At 45.9% G+C, this 21,821-nt stretch overlaps 1 protein-coding gene across 1 annotated transcript in view; it reads right to left on the bottom strand.

Annotated features, from left to right (window-relative positions):
- LOC146788937 (ubiquitin-conjugating enzyme E2 E2) overlaps positions 1-21,821 on the bottom strand; it is a 719,694-nt gene that overhangs the window by 58,638 nt on the left and 639,235 nt on the right. The window contains exon 5 of the mRNA XM_085630503.1: positions 20,566-20,713. Coding sequence (XP_085486629.1) covers positions 20,566-20,713 — 148 coding nt within the window. The remainder of the gene's footprint in view (positions 1-20,565; positions 20,714-21,821) is intronic.

Genomic DNA, 21,821 nt, shown 5'->3' with positions numbered 1-21,821 from the left:
AACAGGGGGCGCAGTGGTTGTGTGAAGATGCGGAATACACCCCGCTGTGGATTGAGATTGAAAAATCTCTGGCTGGTGATGCCCCCCTAACAGCATTTCTTTCAATGGATCTATCCCATCTGCCCCATTCCAAGTACATCTTACTGAATACGAGAAGAGCGCTTCTGAGACTAGATCAGACTCATAAAGCAGGTTTGTTATGGAGGAAGTCTACTATGGGATCGTTATGGCATAATCCGTTGTTTAAACGGAAGGGGGGCCTCTGCAGTGGAGAGATTGGTCTAGGAAAGGCATTAATCTGGTTAAGGACTTATTTGAGGAATGACAGCCACTACCGTTCTCCTCGCTTCAGGCTAGCCACAACCTGTCACCAATGGATTTTTATGACTTTTTGAAACTCAAGGTCGTTTTGTCTAATCGCTCTCTCAACTCTAGTGACCCTTGGCTTCTGACCCAGGTTCCACGATTCATGAGGTCGGGTCACTTTGTCTCTAAAATCTATAAATTACTCCTTCCCGCCCCAAGGAAGGCATACAAGAAGAATGAATCCAGGTGGGAATCTGAGCCTAATTCTACTGGTTTGGTATTTGACTGGGACTTGATACATACTGCTGCCCTGACGAATAAGATCTCCCCAATTCTGGCCCAAACCAAATACATGCTCCTTAACAGGACATACTGGACGCCGGAAAAACTCCATCGGCTGCATCTGAGGGATAGCCCCCTATGTTGGAATTGTAATTCAGCGGTGGGTGACTTGGCTCATATGCTTTTTGGATGCTCTGCACTAGGTCTGTTTTGGGGGAAAGTGTTCGACTGCATAGACCATACTTTTAAGATCAAATCCAAGAGGGAATTTGTATATGTTCTGTTAGGGGTGCTGGATCACGAGCTTCCTAATGGCAATGACCATCAGTTGCTGGACATTATGCTTACTCTAGCATGCAAAGTGGTACTATGTAAATGGAAGAGCGCCTCTGAGGTCTCATTCAAGGTTTGGCAGGAATGGCTCTCGTTCCTAAGAGGGGCTGATAATCCAGCGCTACACTCATCCCCGTGGGGCCCTCCCAATAGGAGGCTCTGGAAATCCCTGGACAGTTCATCGTTCTCATTTGACCCGCCCTGAGGGGAAGGGAAGAGTTATGTCTACTAGACCATAGAGTACAGGATGTGGCGGATGCCGAAGGAATCATATGATATAAGGCATAGGCTGATATGGCGCTCACTTACCATAATGCAAGCGGAGTATTGGGATCGATTTGGAATTCGTGACATGGCTTGGTCTGAGCAAATCTCATTTAATTAAATTCATTTCGTTTCTTTCGTTATTCAATTAATTAATTATTTATTTCATTTACTTCACTTATGTAATTCATTTAATTCAGTTGATTCATTTAATTCTTCTCATCTCATTCATTTGATTCCTTTAATTCATTTAGCCCCAGTTTCAGTATTTCCAATTTCAGTTTCATTACAAGTTTCACTATAGGGTTGCTCAGGATATTCGGATGCAATGTCAGAATTGTAGTCCTGATGAGAGTTCTATGTACGGATCTTATTGCTATGTATCCAGGACTATGAATCCATCTTTGACTGTGGAGGGGCGACTCACCTAGCGACTCGCCAGCTCGATTCGTCAGTTCTCAGGGGCTCTGGATTGCATATGTCATTTATTGTCATTTATTGTCATTATTGTCTTTTATTGTATGTCTTTGATTTCTTTCTCAATAAAAAAGATTTGAAATTAAAAAAAAATAATATTTATTGAGGGGAGGGCCCGGGGCTAAACTCCGCTCCGCTGCGGAGTTGGAGATTTGCATGAACTTCACGCTCTTAGCGGAACGCGGAGTCTGCAAAAATCCGCAAGCTCCGCCAGCAGAGCAGAGTTCTCTGCCCACGGTTACTTATAAGTAAGGGAGGGGGTGGGGGGGGGGGGGTAATTAAGTAACAGGAAAGGTTCTCCTAATGTTTGAGAAGGTCTCTTTGAAGACATGTAGATTCGGTTGAGGTCTCAAGTATGAGCACAAAGCAAACCAGAGCAGAAGGGAACGAGAGTGTCTCAGAGAGAGAAGGAGAAAGAGTGAGTGTGAGAGAGAAAAAGTGAGTGAAAGAGAAAGTGAGTGAGAGTGAAAGAGTGAGAGGGAGAAAGACAGAGAGAGACAGAGTGAGAAAGAGAGAGTGAGTGATAGACAGAGAAAGAGTGAGAATGAGTATGTGTGTGTTTTTGTTTGTTTTGTTTTGTTTGTTTGAAATGATCAATCCAGGTGGGGTATCAGAGGCTCATCCCGGTCACCCTCCATGCTGTGGCACTGTTTGCGCTTGCAGCCATGTGCTGGCACGTTCATATAGAACCAATAGCAAAGTCATTGTAAATGACAATGCCTTTTATTTATCTATTTAGAAAACTAACGCATACATGAAAAGCATTGTCATTTACAATGCCAATAGCTCAAACTCTCGACCTGACTGTGTTGTCATTGTTATTCACCATGCATGTAGTGTACAATCGGCCATTAGCGTGGCACCACAACACTTTTCGTGGTCCGAGATAACTTGCAAATGGGCCAAAGATGCCCATAGTAGGCTCAATAGGTTTGTGGAAATGGACTGTCAGTAGGGTAAGTAATGTGCCTCTTTTAGGGGAATGTGGCAGACTTCAACCCCTATTAGAAGTTGGCCAGTCATCCATTTTTGGCTAAACAGGTTATAATAGTGGTATCGTGTTACCGCATAGCGGTATTCCTGGATCCGGTAATACTGCATGGAATTCTCAGCACATAACTGCTAAAAGCATGGCTTGCATTATGGGTTTACATGTGGAAATCGGTGCAGTAACATTGATTTTGTAATGTTAGTCCAAATGTACAGGACCGCATGACGTATTACCTCCATTTCTCTATTATAGCACAGCGCCGGAATTTGTAAGAAACACAATAAAAGAGTGGAAGAGACATAAAGGAAGGGAGAACAAAAAATGAGACGCATGATGAAAGATGAGATAGTATGAAAGCTTAGCTTTAATGAACTATGCAAAAAACAGTTTTGCTGCATAACTTAAACTAAGTAATCAAAGAAACCAAAGTGAACTCTTCATATCGAAAATCCTGATGAACTATACATTTGTCGAGGGCAAGGTGGAGGAAAGAGTGAACAGGCAACTGAGCTGCTGGGTTTGAAGTGAGGAGTTCCCAGCTCTTTGCTGACAGTCAGTGTGACCCTGAGCAAATTACTTAACCTATTTATATTCGGTTAAATCAATCATGCAAGGTGCTTAGAATTATGCAAATTCACGGATAAATAGCTCTAGCCTGAGAGTAAGACCTTATGCTGTTAGATGTCTGTAACCAGAGAGATAGCTCTGTTATCTGATACCTTAGCCTTCAAGATAGTACTGCTGTCTGAAGGCTCAGCTTTTAGGTTTGGTGTCAACTGAGAGTCGTGCAGCTACCTGAGACGTGGCCCGGTAGGTGTACCTGGTCTCTCTTAGATATGCTATCTATTGCCAAAGCCTGTATGTTCAGTTTCACCTGAAGGATAGCTATGTCTAAAGCAAACACATGTCAAATTTGTGTAACTTGTGAGACAGCGCTGCTGTCTAAAGCCAAGTTCTGTGTCATACGTGGGATGATGTAGGCTGCCGTATGGGCCTTTGTGAAACATGAGCTATAACTCACCTCTCTAAAACCTAATGGCTGCACCAACAAGGTGTGCATATGGTTCCATGTCATCCAAGACACGATATCAGAGCCGGGCTTTTTCCTCTACTAATCAGGGTATTTTACCCTTTGTAACCAAATGAATGCGATTGAAGCAAACAAGACTACAGAACCCAGAATGCAACTGATGGTTAAGAAACAGCCCCGAACTGGAACACGGTGCCTCGGGTGAGCTGGAGTGACCTTACGTAAAACCTGGCTCACTTGAGAGATAGCTGTGCTGTCTAAATAATGTCTGTAAGAGCGTTGTCATTGGACTAGAAAGCTCTCCAGTGTGATGCCGGGTAACACAGTTGTGTGTCTCCAGGGATAGTTCATGTGTCCAAAGCTTGTGGGTTGTGTAACTTGGACTACGGATGACTCGTGCTGCCTGCAGGTGTGTCTCGCCATATGCTGTTTGTTTGTGCAGGTTTAACTGTACTACAAACATAACTTTATTGAAGTTTAATTTCTCCTGCACGTACGTGGGTTCACCATGGCAATGTTAAAAAATAAAATGCCAACGCGGTCGTTTTCCATTGAGACCAGCGTTGGGACTTTTATCCTAGTGTGTGGAAAGTACTCATTGCCTGGTTTTAAATCAAGACACAAGAGGCACTCCAGAGGAGTGGCCATGCGTGGACAAGGAAAACAAGCTCCTTTGGCCTCCCTAAAGGCATCGCTTGGTGGCCCCCCCTCTGTCTCCCATGGCCCCTGAAGAGCCCCCCATTTGCTACGAGTTAAACAAGCCGGTGGTCACTACTGGGCATGAGAGACCCTCGTGCCCTCCTGCAGTAGGAGAAACTCATTAAAGAAAATAGTGCTTACAGACGTACCGTGTAAGAAGCAAAATAAAAGGACCAGTTCTCATGGGAGGTTACAAATGAAGACAAGGTGGTACTAAGATGGGACTAACAAGTCTATTAACGAATGAGAAGCCAGCATCCACAAAGGACGATGACACAAGCCAATGACAAATATGGGCGGAGAGTGGGTGGGGCTTCAAGTGTACATTCCAATACAGCATGGCTCGCAGAGCAGCGCATGCGCTGCCCAGGCTCAACCTAAAACAAGCATTGGCATAGCCAATAGGTCTCGCATTTGGGACCTTATAAGTGTTTAGCCATGCAACAGTTGCATAACTAAATACTTATAAGGTCCCAAAAAGCGAGACTTATTGGCTATGCAAAGCGGCCGTGCGGCCGCGAAAGTTAAAGTGATCGCGATCGGGATCACGATCAAACATCAAAGCGGCCGTGAAAGTGAAAGTAATAGCGGTAAAGCACGGCGCGCGCGCCCGCACACATGCACTGTACCTCTATGCTGGCCTGGTAGCACTTTTTGGAGCCCTCTCAATAAGTCTCGCCAGACCAGCGCATGCGCTGGGACAGGCGAGACCTAAACTGTAGGGGAAATCAAAGCAAACATTTTTTTCGCAACCTGTGTACATTGCATCTAGGAGAAAAAGGATTCAGCGTAGTTTTGAGATGTAAAATAGTCCCTCGTGCATTGCAATTCAAGCACCCCAAAGAAGCTGGAATGATATAGCATCCAGCCAATAGCGAGTGGTGAGAGAGCGACACTCCTCCAATAGATATTGCAAACAGATGCTGTGCCAAGCTAGTCTTAAATGTGCCTCAGAGCGCATGCTGAGTGAGCAGAGTCCTCAGGGCCTGGATGCTGTGATAATTCACAGGAGCTGGGCCAACAAGACGCACTCAGCACCCGGAGATACTAGAACTGTTTGAGTTATTATCACCAGGCTGAAAAGCGTACAACGGTCGAGGGCTGGACCTCCGTTCCTTTGCTGCTCCAGCGTCATTAATCCTGGCAGGGTCCCGCCCACGCAATCAGGGATAAAAATAAAGGAATTGATGGGGGAGGGGAACAAGAGCCCCCTCTGTACATCCATCACTCTCCTCTCCCTGCGGACGGGATGCTTGGGTACCGAATAAAGGAGGCACCAGGGCTTGTCTGAGGGATGGAGGGTGAAGGCCAGAGTCAGCCAAGGGCTGGAAGCAGGGACTGAGCCGCAGTGTCTATTCGGAGGTGGAAGGTTGTTTTCTTCAACTGTTCCAGCACCCCATTATCCAAATTACACTCAAAGTACTTTTCCCTGAAAATAAAAGAAGGACAAAAACACAAGACCCTGAGCATCACAAAAACACCAAAAACACACACACCCAAAACCAACAGCCCAACCCAGAGAGGGCTCGGACATGATCCAGCTCACAGTAAACACATTTAGAAGAGATCTCTTCTTAGGCACTTAGGGCCATATGTACAAACACATTTATTGCGGTCGATATTGGGCCGTTTCCAATCGCAAAAATGCTTTGACATATGCACAGAACACAAATTGCTATTCGGTAACATGTTACCGGATCGCAATTTATGTGTAGTGATTTGATATTTGGAAGGGCACGTGTAGGGCGTCCCTTCCGAATACCAAATTGCAGTGGTATGTATGAATGTTTTCCGACCAAATTCTGGTTGCAAAACACACATTTTTTACCGACACTTCAAGGGTGGTGGTAACCATTCGCAAATGGGAAGGGGTCCCGAATGCTGAAACAAATATTTTTTAAGAGCAGGCAGCGGTCCAAGGGATCACTGCCTGGTTTTAAAAAATGGATCCTTAAAGTTTCATTTTATTTTTTGAAACACATCCCTGCATTTAAAAAATAAATAAATAATTGCCTTGTTAAAAAGCAATCACAGACATAGTGGGTTGCTGACCCCAGCAGGCCACCATCCCTGTGATGGCTGTGATTGCTAATGGGTCCCAAATTGCGACCTACCTCATTAATATTCATGAGGCAGGTCAATTTGCGGCCTACTAGGAATTGCTATGTGGGAATCGAAGTACTTCATAGATTAGGAATACCGATTTCCTAATTGCGATTTGGAGACCGGTATTCCCAATGTTTGCACATCTGGCCCTTAGTTGCTCCCCCGGCTCTTACTGAGTTAGTCACTGCACTTGTACTGCAAGCCATTGTCACCGCAGAAACAGCAGTAGTTTCTCTAGTAAGACATACTCGGGAATTATTTCCCGTATTTCATGAAATTACATTCTTTCTTTGAAATATTGATTTTTCAAATTGGAGGACAAGTTTCTTTCGAATCGCTTCCCTCACAAGTGAATGAACTGTCTCTAACCTGACAATAGATTTAGACAATTGAAGTGACAAAACAGGTTATACCTCGGAGACAACAGCTTCAAAACCCTTTCCGCTACAGACAGAATGAGCTTCTTAGCACAGCAACACATGCTTCCACCAACACTCTGCCATTGGAACATCATAGCTTCTATTCTTACTTATACATACTACCATAATGTGTAGCAAAGTGTTTATTGGGATTTTCAAATATATACAGGCAAAGAGATGTACACAAAACATAATATGTGTATAATAGTGTAATAACGCCACCTTAGGGTTCTGATAATATTAATAATTTACTTGCACCCTTCATCTTTGTGACTTATTATGTCAACAAAAGTGAATCAAGGCATTATTGCACCACAATGCATAATTACTTGTTATATATTCTACATACGTACAGCAATACCCATTATGCAACACACACACACACACCCCCAATACCCCCCCCCCCAACACCCCATCAGTAACTGTCATGCCTGGAAGGTGTTGGGGAGACCAATCTCTTCTACCCAATAGCTTTAAAAAAAACATTTTGTCTAAGAGCCCCCCTTCTTGGGACAGATAAATGGGGTAAAGATGCAGGGAGCCCAGGGCCGCAGGTGAGTACCTACTATAAACTGTTCACACTCTGCTAGGGCTGGCTCAGAACCTCCTTGTTGCTGCTGGCCGACAGAAGTACACACTTTCCTCCCCCTCACTGACTCACTGAAGTATGCACTTTCCTCCCACCATCTTGACCAACAAAAACAGAAGCGTCAACATCCATCCTACATGACCGACAAACACTAAAGTGTGAACATCCATCCTACATGACCGACAAAAACAGAAGCGTCAACATCCATCCTACATGACCGACAAACACTAAAGCGTGAACATCCATCCTACATGACCGACAAAAACAGAAGCGTCAACATCCGTCCTATATGACCAACAAACACAGAAGCATCGACATCCATCCTCTATGACCAACAAACACAGAAGCGTCGACATCCATCCTACATGACCGACAAACACAGAAGCGTCAACGTCCATCCTACATGACCGACAAACACAGAAGCGTCAACGTCCATCCTACATGACCGACAAACACAGAAGCGTCAACGTCCATCCTACATGACCGACAAACACAGAAGCGTCAACGTCCATCCTACATGATCGTCAAACACAGAAGCGTCAACGTCCATCCTACATGACCGACAAATACAGAAGTGTCAACGTCATCCTACATGGCCGACAAACACAGAAGCGTCAACGTCCATCCTACATGACCAACAAACACAGAAGCCTCGACATCCATCCTACATGACCGACAAACACAGAAGCGTCAACGTCCATCCTACATGACCGACAAATACAGAAGTGTCAACGTCCATCCTACATGACCGACAAACACAGAAGCGTCAACGTCCATCCTACATGACCAACAAACACAGAAGCCTCGACATCCATCCTACATGACCGACAAACACAGAAGCGTCAACGTCCATCCTACATGATCGTCAAACACAGAAGCGTCAACGTCCATCCTACATGACCGACAAATACAGAAGTGTCAACGTCCATCCTACATGGCCGAAAAACACAGAAGCGTCAACGTCCATCCTATATGACCGACAAACACAGAAGCGTCAACATCCATCCTATATGACCAACATACACAGAAGCGTCAACATCCATCCTACATGACCGACAAACACAGAAGCGTCAACATCCATCCTACATGACCGACAAAAACAGAAGCGTCAACATCCATCCTATATGACCAACAAACACAGAAGCATCGACATCCATCCTCTATGACCAACAAACACAGAAGCGTCGACATCCATCCTCTATGACCAACAAATACAGAAGCGCCAACGTCCATCCTACATGACCGACAAATACAGAAGTGTCAACGTCCATCCTACATGACCGACAAACACAGAAGCGTCAACGTCCATCCTACATGACCAACAAACACAGAAGCCTCGACATCCATCCTACATGACCGACAAACACAGAAGCGTCACCGTCCATCCTACATGATCGTCAAACACAGAAGCGTCAACGTTCATCCTACATGACCGACAAATACAGAAGTGTCAACGTCCATCCTACATGGCCGACAAACACAGAAGCGTCAACGTCCATCCTATATGACCGACAAACACAGAAGCGTCAACATCCATCCTATATGACCAACATACACAGAAGCGTCAACATCCATCCTACATGACCGACAAAAACAGAAGCGTCAACATCCATCCTATATGACCAACAAACACAGAAGCGTCGACATCCATCCTCTATGACCAACAAACACAGAAGCGTCAACATCCATCCTACATGACCGACAAATACAGAAGTGTCAACGTCCATCCTACATGGCCGACAAACACAGAAGCGTCAACATCCATCCTATATGACCGACAAACACAGAAGCGTCAACATCCATCCTATATGACCAACAAACTCGCACCTCAAACTCCCCACCCAGTCTAAGACAAGCATTGCACCTCCTTCCTTCCTAACAGGAAGTAGCATGCACCTCTCTCCTTCCAAATGGAGCTGGAATCCAAGCTGAATGACAAAGATAGAGGCATGGACCTCTCTCCTCCCTTACAAGAGAAATATTCAAGCTCCTCGACCCTGCCTACCTTGGAGAGAGGAGCATGCACATTCATCCTTCCAACTGACCAGCATACACAGATGTAGCACTTTCATCCTCAAAATCAAAAAACAATAAAGCATGCACCACCACCCTCCTATGCAGCAGGAGAAAAACAAGCATTAACCCCCAGCAACAGAAAGCAGGCATGTCCATGCCCTCGCAGCCTCCCTCTCAACAGAGACATGCATCTCCATCTTCCATTGCCGACAATCTTGCACTTCCATCTTCTGACCCACTCGGCCAAAGACAAACATGCTCCTCCCTGAAACACAAAGAAGTATGCATGTTAATCCTCTCTACAGAACCACAGCCCGAGGCCTGCACCTCCATCCTCGCTTACAACAGGAAAAGCATGCGCCTCTCCTCCCACCCTGACCAGCCAAGATAGAGCAATGGCTCTCCATCACCAGGAATAAAAGAAAGAAGCATGCACCACCATTCTCATGATGAGGCGTCGCTTATCTTCCGAACAACTAAACGATGCAAATGGTACAGAGCTGATCAGTAGGGAAGGCTGAGGGGACCCATCAGGACATGAACCTGTCCCCTTGAGGTCTGCTTGAATCTGACTTTTCTTCATGGTCTCCTCAGATTTTTCGCCTTTTGCTGGTTTTAGAAAACTGTGCACTTTAATCCTGCTAACCAGTATTAAAGTAACCGTGCTCCCCCTTTAAATTTGGCTTGTCTTGTTCTGAACTGGAACGTTTAATTGGCCTACAAGTCTGTAGTGTATGGTGTGGAAAGTGCACCCACAGCCTGGAAGTTAAAACCTCATTTGTGTACTGCAGCATCTATTGTGATATCCACTACAGTGGGAGTGCAGACACGGCTTCAGGCCCACCCTGCGTAGCCTGACTGCTGCAGTGTAACCATGCAGTGCACCTACTAAAATAACCCCTTTACAGGTAAAAACCTCCCTTTTAAATATTAGTAAGTCACCCTATATAGGACTGGTAGCCCACAAGGTAGGGGGCATGGTATTTAAAAGTGGAACATCTAGAAAATAACATTACCATTTCCCTACAATGACTAGGCTCAAAGAGCTATTTTCACTGTGGCAGGCCTAGCTGTCCTATGCAGAAAATCAGAGTACAGATTAAAATACCAATAATGTATCTTGGGAATGGGACGGACTAGAAAAATAATTAAACAAGAAGATTTAAAAAAACAATTCAATGGTGAATTCAGGTTTTTAATAAATATTAAGGAATAGTAGCTTTTAGAAAGTAAACTTTTCCTTGCCGGAAGTTCATGGGGGCTACTTTAAATTAACTCTTCAGCTTCCCATACCCAATGATTAGTCTTGAATAGGTGTGAAATGCAACCCCTCAGCAAACAATAATCTGACCAGATTGGGCCGAGGTGATTCCTCTAAACTCAATAGAATATGCAGGATGGGGTCTGCGGGCCTCCTTTTAACAGCACAGTGTCAAATCCTGCTTGATTGGTCTGTTGAGTCACAGCTAACACTCTGGCACACCTGAAAGGGAGAGAACATGATGCTACGACTAGCCTTGTGCAGGGCTGGACTGGGAACCAAAACCGGCCCTGGCAAAGTGCTCGGCCTGCACCCCCCTCCCCCCTGGGGGATTAGGGGTGCTGCCGAGCGCTTTGCCAGGGCTGGTTTTCGGCCGATTTTGTTACAGGGCCGATTTTGCAGCTATGCTGCAAAAACAGCCCAGTAACAAAAACGGCCCCCAGGGGCCCAAAACCGGCCCCCACCCGTGCGGCCCACTGGGGGATTGCCCGGTGCCCGCTACGGCCAGTCCGGCCCTGGCCTTGTGGGTCCCCTGTCTGAGTGCTAAAGGACACTGCTTTTGTCCTACCAGACTTCTGTTTCTGGGTTTGTAGTAGATACAGTGTCTGCTTCATCATAGATTTTACTGTTAGATGTGTGAGGACACTCAGATTACCACAGTACACCCCCCAGCCTTCAGCCCCAATTTTAGTTTGGCCAAAGACTTTCACCCTCTTGGATTTGCCCTGACACATTGCATTTTGGGCCTCTTAGCGTTAGGCAAACATGAGCTACTGCAAAAGTAGGTAGGGCAGGGCCTGGAAACTTTTACCCCATTGGCAAGGAAGAGGAATTGAGTCACCCCTACCCACTAGCTAGTGTCAGGCATTAATGCGACATCCCCAAGCATCCCCTTCAGAGCAATTTCTGGAACTGTAGGAGATGAGAAGAGGACTTGACCTGCTGTCTGAGAGGAGCCCCAAAGGACTGGACCTGTTCCCTTTTGTACCCAGGAGAAAGACGTGGACTGCAGGGGTTAGTTCGCTGATCTCCCATATGGCTACTGGGAAACAACAGGCTTTTCCTGGAAGAACTCAGCTCACCAGTGGCACCTGGACTGGACACCATTGTTGGCCTCTGATTGACACCCTGTGACTCATTAAGTATCTCCCCTAAGGTCCTGGGAGCCTTAGAATTGTATTCTTGTGGCTGGTACAGACTTAGTCTAAGGGCATGACTTATAGTTTGGCGGGCGTGTTACTCCGTTACAAACGTGATTGATATCCCATCCACTGTATTAGAAGTGCCACTGGATATAATGCACTTGTAATACGGCGGATGGGATATCCGTCACATCTGTTATGGAGTAACCTATCTGCCGAGCTCTAAATCAGGACCTAAGTCAGAAGGTAGAATCTTAGACCAGGATGACACTGGTTGGGGTATAACATGACCTGCACTCCATCACGGTCAGTCTCGAATTGCACCTAGGTCGCAGTCTATGGCAACTATGGACTACAGTTGGCACTTTGTGCTTTTTGTAGCTATTTCTACCGGGGTTTGGGAGTTTTATGGTTTGGGGTTTTGACTTTTTTTCTGTTTTGGTCCTGCATAAACACTTTACACATTGCCCTAATATAAACCTGTTTGTTCGGTGCCATAGCTGCTAGGGGGATGAGCTCAGGCTAGTTTGATGAATGTGAGAGTTCAGCCTGACAAGACTTGTGATTATGACTTGAGGTGGGCAGTCACCCACCCCAAGTAATAATCCAATACCTTTCAAGATGCCAGCCCTGGCATAGAAACACCTATGTGACCCCCAAGAAAGAGCTTTGGCAAAGCCAATAAGCCTGGTTTGAATTTTGAGTCCTGACTAAAACATTGAAAAAGGCTGCAGAGAAATGCAAAAAAAAAACACTTTCTCCATAGAATACATTTGTGAGATAAAGAATTCAATGTGTGATGATTCAGATGATAGTTCCTCATGTGTTTCAATGTAAATACTGCATAGGAGACGGAATGATACACCAAACAGAAGTGAGAGAGAAATACTCTTATGAGAGCAGCCAAGGCCCACTTAATGTATATTTTGAAATACTGGTAACAGTGGTAAAGGCAGATCTAATTAAGTATTTAATTTCATGTTTCCATGGAAGCTCTGTCTCCTGGTTAGAGCAGACACTGAGATACATTAAGAAAAACACACAGAAAGGCTTACGCTTCACCTAGACGTTCAAGTGCATGGGAACTATATCAAATTTTGTCTTGATATTTTGTTTTTAGGTTTCGCCTACTAGTGAGCGCAATGTGTCCGATTGTAAAAGACCTGTTGTGGGCTTATCAAGAACTTACAGGGGTTTACAGCCTGCCCTTGCTGACCAATGTTTGGTTTCATTGTCACATTCATTTGCTTGCTTCTATAATTCATTGGCTTTCCTTGTCCCAGCTTGCCATCTTGAGTTTCTCCTTTCTCTGGGGCATAGCCTTATTTCTAGCTCTCTGACTGGCTGGCTTGTAGCCTTCTACTGTTCACTTTTAGAGAACTATTTTTTTAGATTTCGCATAGACAGCGCATACACTGTCTCTGCGAGACATGTTTATATACATTGAGCTTACAGCCCACTCATAGCTTAAAATTCAAAGTCACTCTTATTTCCTTCTTCCCCGTTTGTCCCAGCATGTGAGCCTCATGTCCTTTTTCTGTGTTTGGCCCTCCCCAGGAGCATGGACTAAGTACTTGTGTCCCTCCACTGCTCCCCTTTTTGGAGCTACCTTTTACTTTGTGTTCAAGCACTCCATACGAGTGCTTGTGTTTTCAGTCGGTCTCCCATATCCCTGTCCATGTAGTTTCTATTCCCTCCCATCAGTCCCCCTTCCATGTTGCTTTTTTTCTCTTCTTTCCCTTCCCTACCCTGTACTCTTTGGCAATGCACTCTACTCTGCATCACTCTATTCTACGCCACTGTACTCTCTGCACCACTCTACTCTACAAAACTGCACGCTACGCCGCTCTGCTCTTTTCTGTACCACTCTACACAACTCTGCACCACTCTATCACATGGAACACTACGCAACTGCACTCTGCACCACACTATTCTAGACCACTGCATTCTACTCTGCACAACTTTACGCCACTGCACTTTATGTCACTGCACTCTACACCACTCCACTCTACGCCACTCTACTTTACGCCACTCCTCTCTACACCACTCTACGCCACTCCATTCTATGCCATGCCACTCTACTCTACTCCATGTTGCTATACAACTTGGCTAAAATAAATACTGGCAAAGCCAATAGCACTCACGTAGGTGAAACCTATTGGCTTTGCCAATGCTAGTTTCTTTTTGCTTAAGCACGGTTTTCAAGCTCTCTCCCTTGTGTGCCTCTCCTACACCAAACACCCACGCTCAAATGCTACATTTGCTGTCTCCCTCATGTTGCAGCTCTCTCCCGTGTGCTTTGCTTCCACCAAACCTCTCACCACAGCGCCCTGTGTTGCTTTCTCACTCGTGTGTCTGCCCCGCCCATGTGTTGCCCCTTCGTGTGATGCGTTTAACCTGCTTTTGGCCCCTACTGTTGCCCCCTCCTGCGCTACCTTCCAAGCAAACATAATATTTAAAAAATATTTTACTTTTTATTTATTTATTTTTGGAGGGAAGAACTAAACGGCAAATAGTTGCCGAACCCTCGGCCTTAAAGAAAAACAACTTTTCTGTTACTACTTTTTCCTTTTTTTTTTTTAACCGCTCCATTCTGGATTAGTACGTTTAAAAAAATTAATGGCACCCACGTCATTTTGTAGGCATGCACATGTGTAGTGACTGCTGCGGTCACGTCATTGTGCCATTTGTTTTGTTCTTGTTTTCGTTTAGCCCTGCTGCACAGCGTCACCAACAGGCATTGGCAAAGCAAATAAGCCCTAAATGTGAAATCTATTGGCTTTGCCAAGGCGTATTTAAAGAAGAAACGTTCCTTTCATTCCTCACATGTAGAGGCCTTTGGAGTTGGATATGTGCAGCAATGGTCTTCACACTGTGGGGTGGGCACCCTGCGGATGCATGCATGGCTGTGAACCTGGCACAAGAGGGGCACCTACCCTGTCCCTGAAGAGTGTATGCTATGTTAACAAGTTTTGTATAGCGCTCGTATACCCTAAGCTGTCTAGGCGCTGCCATGCATAATGCAGATCAGTGTAAACAAATCACACAATAAGGTGATGCTGTGAAATAAAACAAAGAGCTGCTCTGTAATAGCCAATCAGGAACACTTCTGGTTAATCATGTCTTGGCTGAGAACAGTGGACAAAGGATGCCCTCCAAATTACCACTAACTCCACACCCCAACTCTGATAAGGGATCACAGAGGGGACATTTTTAGGTCTGCCAATGGGATGTTGGCAATCGTGCACTTGAGTGTGCTTTTAAAAGGACTTAAGTGAACATAACTGGAATGTTCAAAATATTAAACATGCTTATGGGTGCCAGGTGGCGCCATGTCTCATGCAAGACATTAATGGTATTTTTGCCAGTGAACACTGTATTTCACGGATTATAGTTCTGTGTTTAACATTGTAACATGTAGCACCGTACCAGCAGGCAAGGGGCTTTGGGCTACAAGCCCCGACTGGCTGAAGGTGGCAAAGATAATATTGGGTCAATCACCAATTAGGTATAATGTGAAAAATAAAAGGCAAGAAAGAACATCCTTTTATGGTACAAATGTAGGACTGTCCTCTTAATCCCCTCTGGAATGATGGGTCCTATGCGTACGATTCGTTTTTAAGTTGATATATGGGGTTTCTTGCAAGAAAAAGTAATACAACAATGCTTTTCGACTATTTGGACCCAGCGATTAAACATACAATGCTTGGCTTGCCCGCCTGGTTTTCCTGTGCATATATTTAGTGTCGTAAACTAAAAAGCACCACTACAAACCAGTTTCGTTTTATCTATGTTTGTTACAGGGAGATCCCTCAAGCCCAGGGCATTTCTTCAGATTGCTGACAGTGTTTAACATTTGCATATTGCCTTTCCGCAAAACACTGCTTCAGCGAAATGTTATTAAAAAAGGGGGAGGGGTAAAATGCTCGGATTAGTTTACACTGGTGAAACACACCTGAAAACAAGTGAGGCCACTTTTGCTCAGGCCCTCTGCCCCCCCCTCTTAATATGTATATATTAATGGGCCGACCCAGCGAGAGAAAGGGAGTGATACCTCTGCCTGTTGATAAAAGGGAGTAATGGACGCCCATCTGCTTCCAGAAAGGCCACTCAGGCACCCTCTGGGCTGCTGGCGGCATCCAGACACCGCCCAAATCGGCTCCTAGGCTGCCCAAAAAGCTGCCCACAGCTGGAACTGTACACCGGCTCGTCAGGCATTGCCTGAGTGCCCGCGTTACCAATCCGACCCTGGCTAGAAGGCAGGGTAACAGTCTCACTGCACAGCCTTTGTTGAGGGGTGGTGTAGCAAATGCTCTACCGGTGCAGGTGAGGGCGATTTCTGTCTCTGCTCCGTTGGGAGTGGGAATGGTCCGCCTCTAAGATATTTCCCCTGCAGTAGCACTTCAACTATAACCACAGTACGCCGCAAGGCCACTGTTCTACAGTGCTTAATTTGTGCTGGTGTTTGCCGGTGTTCAGCACTGGCACTTATTTATCAACGCTGGCACATATTTATGAGTCCACAATATTGTGGATCTGTTTAGTAGAGTTCATCAGTTAAGACAGGATAAAAGTGCCACACGTAGTCCTGGCACGGGCATTGAGAAGCAGTGGCAGGAGCTGTGGGTGGTATCAGCTGCAGCAGACTCCTGCGAAATACCTTGGCAATTTGGTGGTTGATTTCGAGTTTGGCGCATGGGCACTGTCACACGCGTGACAGTTATTCTGTCCGCAGTATTACACGTGCCATAGGATATACTGAACTTGTGGTAAGGCAGATAGGATAGCGTACACATTTGTGACATAATAACCCATCCTCCGAACTCTAAATCAAGCCCTTTATTTTTGGAAAATTAAGCACTTGTTCTACCACTACAGAGAACCTACACTTCTTACTCTGACACTGGCAGCACAGAGACTCTACAGCTCTTATTGCGACCGCTGACAGAATCTATGCCTCTTACTCTAGGCACTGACAACACAGACTCTACAGCTCTTACTGCAACCACTAGTTATAAACGAAGGGTAGACCCAAATAAGTCACTGGGACCTGGGTATGGAACAGTACAATGGAAAACGGTCCCAGTGTGCATTAACTAGGAACACTACAAATTATAAACAATTTAAACATAATAACACCGATACATTCAAGAATATTAAGTTCAATGTTATTTATTCACATCGAACAGTTCTAAGTGCTGGTCAGTCAGCATATGAATCTAAACACTTTACACAAGTGCCCCACAGCAGTGGGAGAAAGGACAGGGAAGGTAAAAGTGCATCAAGTGAGGGTTGTAACGGTGTAAGGGAAAGGTGGTGACATCGTCATCATCACAAAATGAATTGTAGTAGAACTGGCTTGTTTTAGCCGCAGAATGTCGTGATCTTTTTTAGCCTTGCCATGATAGAAAATATACAATATCAGAGTTACAAATCACTGTTGATAGTGGCTGGCATAGAGCAGCAACACAGTCGACGTTTCGACCCCCAATAAAGTGTGGGCAATTATATTCCTTACGGCGGGGTCTTCCTCAGGACTAGGACAGAGGGGCACCATGAGCCACCCTTGACTGGGGGTGGAAAAGTTGAGATGGAGCCCGTAGGCACCTGAACAGAGAGCGGAGGGTAAGCACTATGAATTATTTATAAGCTGCAAACGATGGTTCAATGCTAATCGGCATGGACCCAAGGGTTCACATACTCTGTTGCAGTAGTCAGACCAATGACAGATTGCCTCTCGACTAGGCCCACGTTTTCTTGAAACCTTAGAACTGCCTCGTCAGTCTGTCTCCCTGTGTTACTCTGAGCACTGGCAGCACAGAGACTCCACAACCCTTACCGCGACCGCTGACAGAAGGGAATCTACGCCTCTTACACCGACTGCTGGCAGTACAGAGAATCTACGCCTCTTACGCCGACCTCTGGCAGTTCAGAGACTCTACAGCTCTTACTGCGACCACTGGCAGAACAGAGAATTTACGCCTTTTACTCTGAGCACTGGCGGCACAGACTCTACAGGTCTTACCGCGACCACTGGCAGAACAGAGAATCTACGCCTCTTACCCCGACCACTGGCAGAATAGAGAATTTATGCCTCTTACTATAAGCACTGGCAGCACAGAGACTTCGCAGCCCTTACCGCAATCACTGGCAGAATAGAGAATCTATGTCTCTTCTTACCTTGACCACTGGCAGTACACAAAATCTACGTCTCTTACCCCGACCACTGGCAGAATAGAGAATCTATGCCTCTTACTCTAAGCACTGGCTGCACAGAGACTCTACAGCTTTTACTCGACCGCTGGCAGTACAGAGAATCTACACCTCTTACTCTAAGCACTGGCAGCACAGAGACTCCACGGCTCTTACTGCGACCGCTGGCAGAACAGAGAATCTATGTCTCTTCTCACCCCGACCACTGCCAGTACAGAAAATCTACGCCTCTTACCCTGAACACTGGAAGTACGCAGAATCTACGCCTCTTAACCTGACCACTGGCAGCTCAGTGAGTCTATGTCTCATGCCTGACCATTGGCAGTACAATCAGTATACACCACACGCTTAACCATTGGCAGCACACTGCCCACAGCTCATGTCCAGCCACTAGCTGTACAGACTCTACGCCTTGAGTCCCGGCTACTGGCAGTACAGAAAGTTTACATCTCATATCCCAACCACTGGCAGTACACACAGTCTATGCCTCAAGCCCGACCACTAGCAGTAGAGAGAATAGTCCTCATACCCGACCAGTAGCAGTACCCGGACTCCACTTCTCGTGCCCTGACCACTAGAACATTCCTGGAACCCTGACTGCTAGCAGTGCAAAGATATACCTTGTGTCCGACCATTAACAGTACACAGGGTCCACTCCTCGTGCCCTGACCACTAGCAGTATAGAAAAAAGATTCCTAGCACCCTGACTGCTAGTAATGCAGAGATATACCTTGTGTCCGACCACTAACAGTACACAGGGTCTACTCCTCGTGCCTGGACTGCTAGCAGTATACACAGAATATTCCTGGCACCCTGGTTGCTAGCAGTAAAGAGATATACCTCATTCCCGACCAGTAGCAGTACCCAGACTCCGCCCGTGCCCTGACCATTAGCAGTATACAGAGTCTATATCTAGTGTGCGACCACTAACAGTACACAGGGTCCACTCCTCGTGCTCTGACCACTAGCAGTATACAGAGTCTTATGCCTCAAGCCCGACCAGTATCAGTACCCAGACTCATGCCTGAGCCCTGAACACTAGCAGTATACAGTCTATGTCTCGTGCCCGACCACTAGCAGTACCTAGACTCCCCCGTGCCCTGCTCACTAGCAGTACCCCATGCCCTGCCCTCTAGCAGTATACAGAGTCTATGCCTCATGCCCGACCACTAGCAGTATACAGAGTCTATGCCTCATGCCCGACCACTAGCAGTATACAGTCTATGCCTCATGCCCGACCACTAGCAGTATACAGAGTCTATGCCTCATGCCCGACTACTAGCCACATACAGTCTATGCCTCATGCCCGACTGCTAGCAGTATACAGAGTCTATGCCTCATGCCCGACCACAAGCAGCATACAGAATCTATGCCTCATGCCCGACCACTAGCAGCATACAGTATATGCCTCATGCCCGACCACTAGCAGCATAGAATCGATGCCTCATGCCCGACCACTAGCAGTATACAGAGTCTATGCCTCATGCATTGTATGCAGGCAGTATCCTCCTGGATGACGGCCAATTTCTTGAAACTGAATGGGGAGGAGTCGGAGGTCTTAATTTTCGGCAGCAAACTGGACATTTGGTCCAGCGACTGGTGGCCGGACATACTTGGTGACTGTCCCTGCCCGGTATCCCATGGGAAAAACCTAGGGATTTTAGTGGACACTTGACCTTCCTTGAGCAGGCAGGTCAATTGGACAGTGTCCACCTGTTTTGGGATTATTAGAATCCTCAGAAAAATCTCCCATTTTCTTTCATTTGACTCACGCAAACAGGCTGTTATTGCCCTGATAACGTCCAGACTGGACTATTGTAATGCCCTGTATTTGGGCATTAATAAAGGTCTGGTGCGACACTTGCAGCTGGTGCAGAATGCTGCGGCCAGACTGGTGACGAGTCTTCCAAAATTTCACTCAGTTTCGGCCTCTCTCGGGACGCTACACTGGCTTCCTTTGGACCGTAGGATCCTTTCCAAGACGCTCTGCCTAACTCATAATGCCTTCTATGGCGCAGGTCCTGAGGGTATCAAGGCAATACTTCATCGCTATGTTCCAACTAGACAGCTTCGGTCTTGAGATAAGAATATGTTAATAGTACCTAGATTTAACAAGGCTAGATGGGGAGGTAGAGCCTTTTCGACTGTTGCTGCCAAGCTGTGGAACTCCTCCCTCCTGCAAGAGCTTTCGGGTCAGGTGTCACATTCGCTCTTCCGTAAAGCCTTGAAAACCTGGCTTTTTTCGCAGATCTCAGTATGAGCATGCCGGCTCATCTGCCCACTAGTTCCGCTATAGCGCCTTGATGCCCTTGGGCTAAGTTTAGCGCTTTATAAATTCTATATTCATTCATTCATGCCCGACCACTAGCAGTACAGGGACTATGCCTTACGTCACACAACGCATGCCTTGCGGCACCGTGTTCGTCCAGCCCCTCACCTGGGTTGCAGTCTGTGAGCAGCGAGCAGATGGACAGCAGCACCTTGGAGATGGTCAGGGCCGGGCTCCAGTTGTCCTTCAGGATGTCCAGGCAGATGACCCCCTGGCTGTTGATGTTACAGTGGTAGATCCGCGTCCGGAACGTGACCTGTGGGGAGAAGAAAAGGGTCACTGACGTCAACGCTTTAAAACCAGCAGGAATGGCAGCTATGAAGGCCGGGACCCGGCAGGTAATGTATGTAACACCAGTGAGGGTCAGGAAATGCTAGAATAAGTAATAATAATAATAAAACAAACGAATATTGAGACCTGGTTTTGAAAGAAGCTTAAATACAAATATATGTAAAGTACAGTTAAAAAAAACAATCGCCCCAGAAAAGAAAAGTCTTCTTCAGTAATTCCGATGTGGAAAGCTATGGACTGTGCCGCACATTCATTTTTATGTCTGACTAGACTATATATATAGTCACCACGAGCGCTGTTTCTCTCTAACATTATGCTGTTTGGTGTATCCATCCACCATCCATGGAGTGCCTCCGCTGGAATTCAGGAGGGACTATTTTACATCTCAAAAGTACACTGAATCATGATACACTAAAATATTTGCCTTACAGATGCATTATAATCAGAAAGTAATCCCTTTTGTTACCGGTTGTTCACTGCAGCAGCCGTTTTGTTTAATATTTCAGCCAGGATTCAAAATGCAAGACAATCGAACTGGCTGTGTCTGATGCCCGTCTCTGCAGGAACACGAGTTTCGTGAAGGAAATAGAATATCCCGAATTGTTCCGTAAAATTAATTTCATGAACGTGCAACATGCTACACACATCATATAACGTCACAGAGATGTTTAATCTTCACACTAAGCGAGCGAAAGAGAGTAGCAACATGTCTTTAACTGATGAAATCTGAATTTTCAACATAACAGAATGTATTTTCAACTTATAAAATGGTGGTTTAATAGAACTCTTGCAGATCTAGGACCTGACCAATGATAGTGGTGACATGCTCCCCTTGCACAGCACCAGTGGCGGCTCGCAGAAGGGATGCTGTGGGGCAGGGTGGGGACGGGGGTAGTGGAGTTGGACATACGACGGCAAGGAGTAAAGTAAGTAAATAAATAAATAAAGCTATTTACCTTGCGCTCGCTGCATCGCCAACTCTGTGATGTAGCGAGCGCAAGGTAAGTAGTTTTATTTATTTATTTACTTACTTTACTCCTTGCTGTCGTATGTCCGACTCCACTACCCCACCA

Source organism: Triturus cristatus, chromosome 10 (genome assembly GCF_964204655.1).
Source record: "Triturus cristatus chromosome 10, aTriCri1.1, whole genome shotgun sequence".
Lineage (NCBI taxonomy): Eukaryota > Metazoa > Chordata > Amphibia > Caudata > Salamandridae > Triturus > Triturus cristatus.
This window is presented reverse-complemented; position numbering and strand designations above follow the sequence as displayed.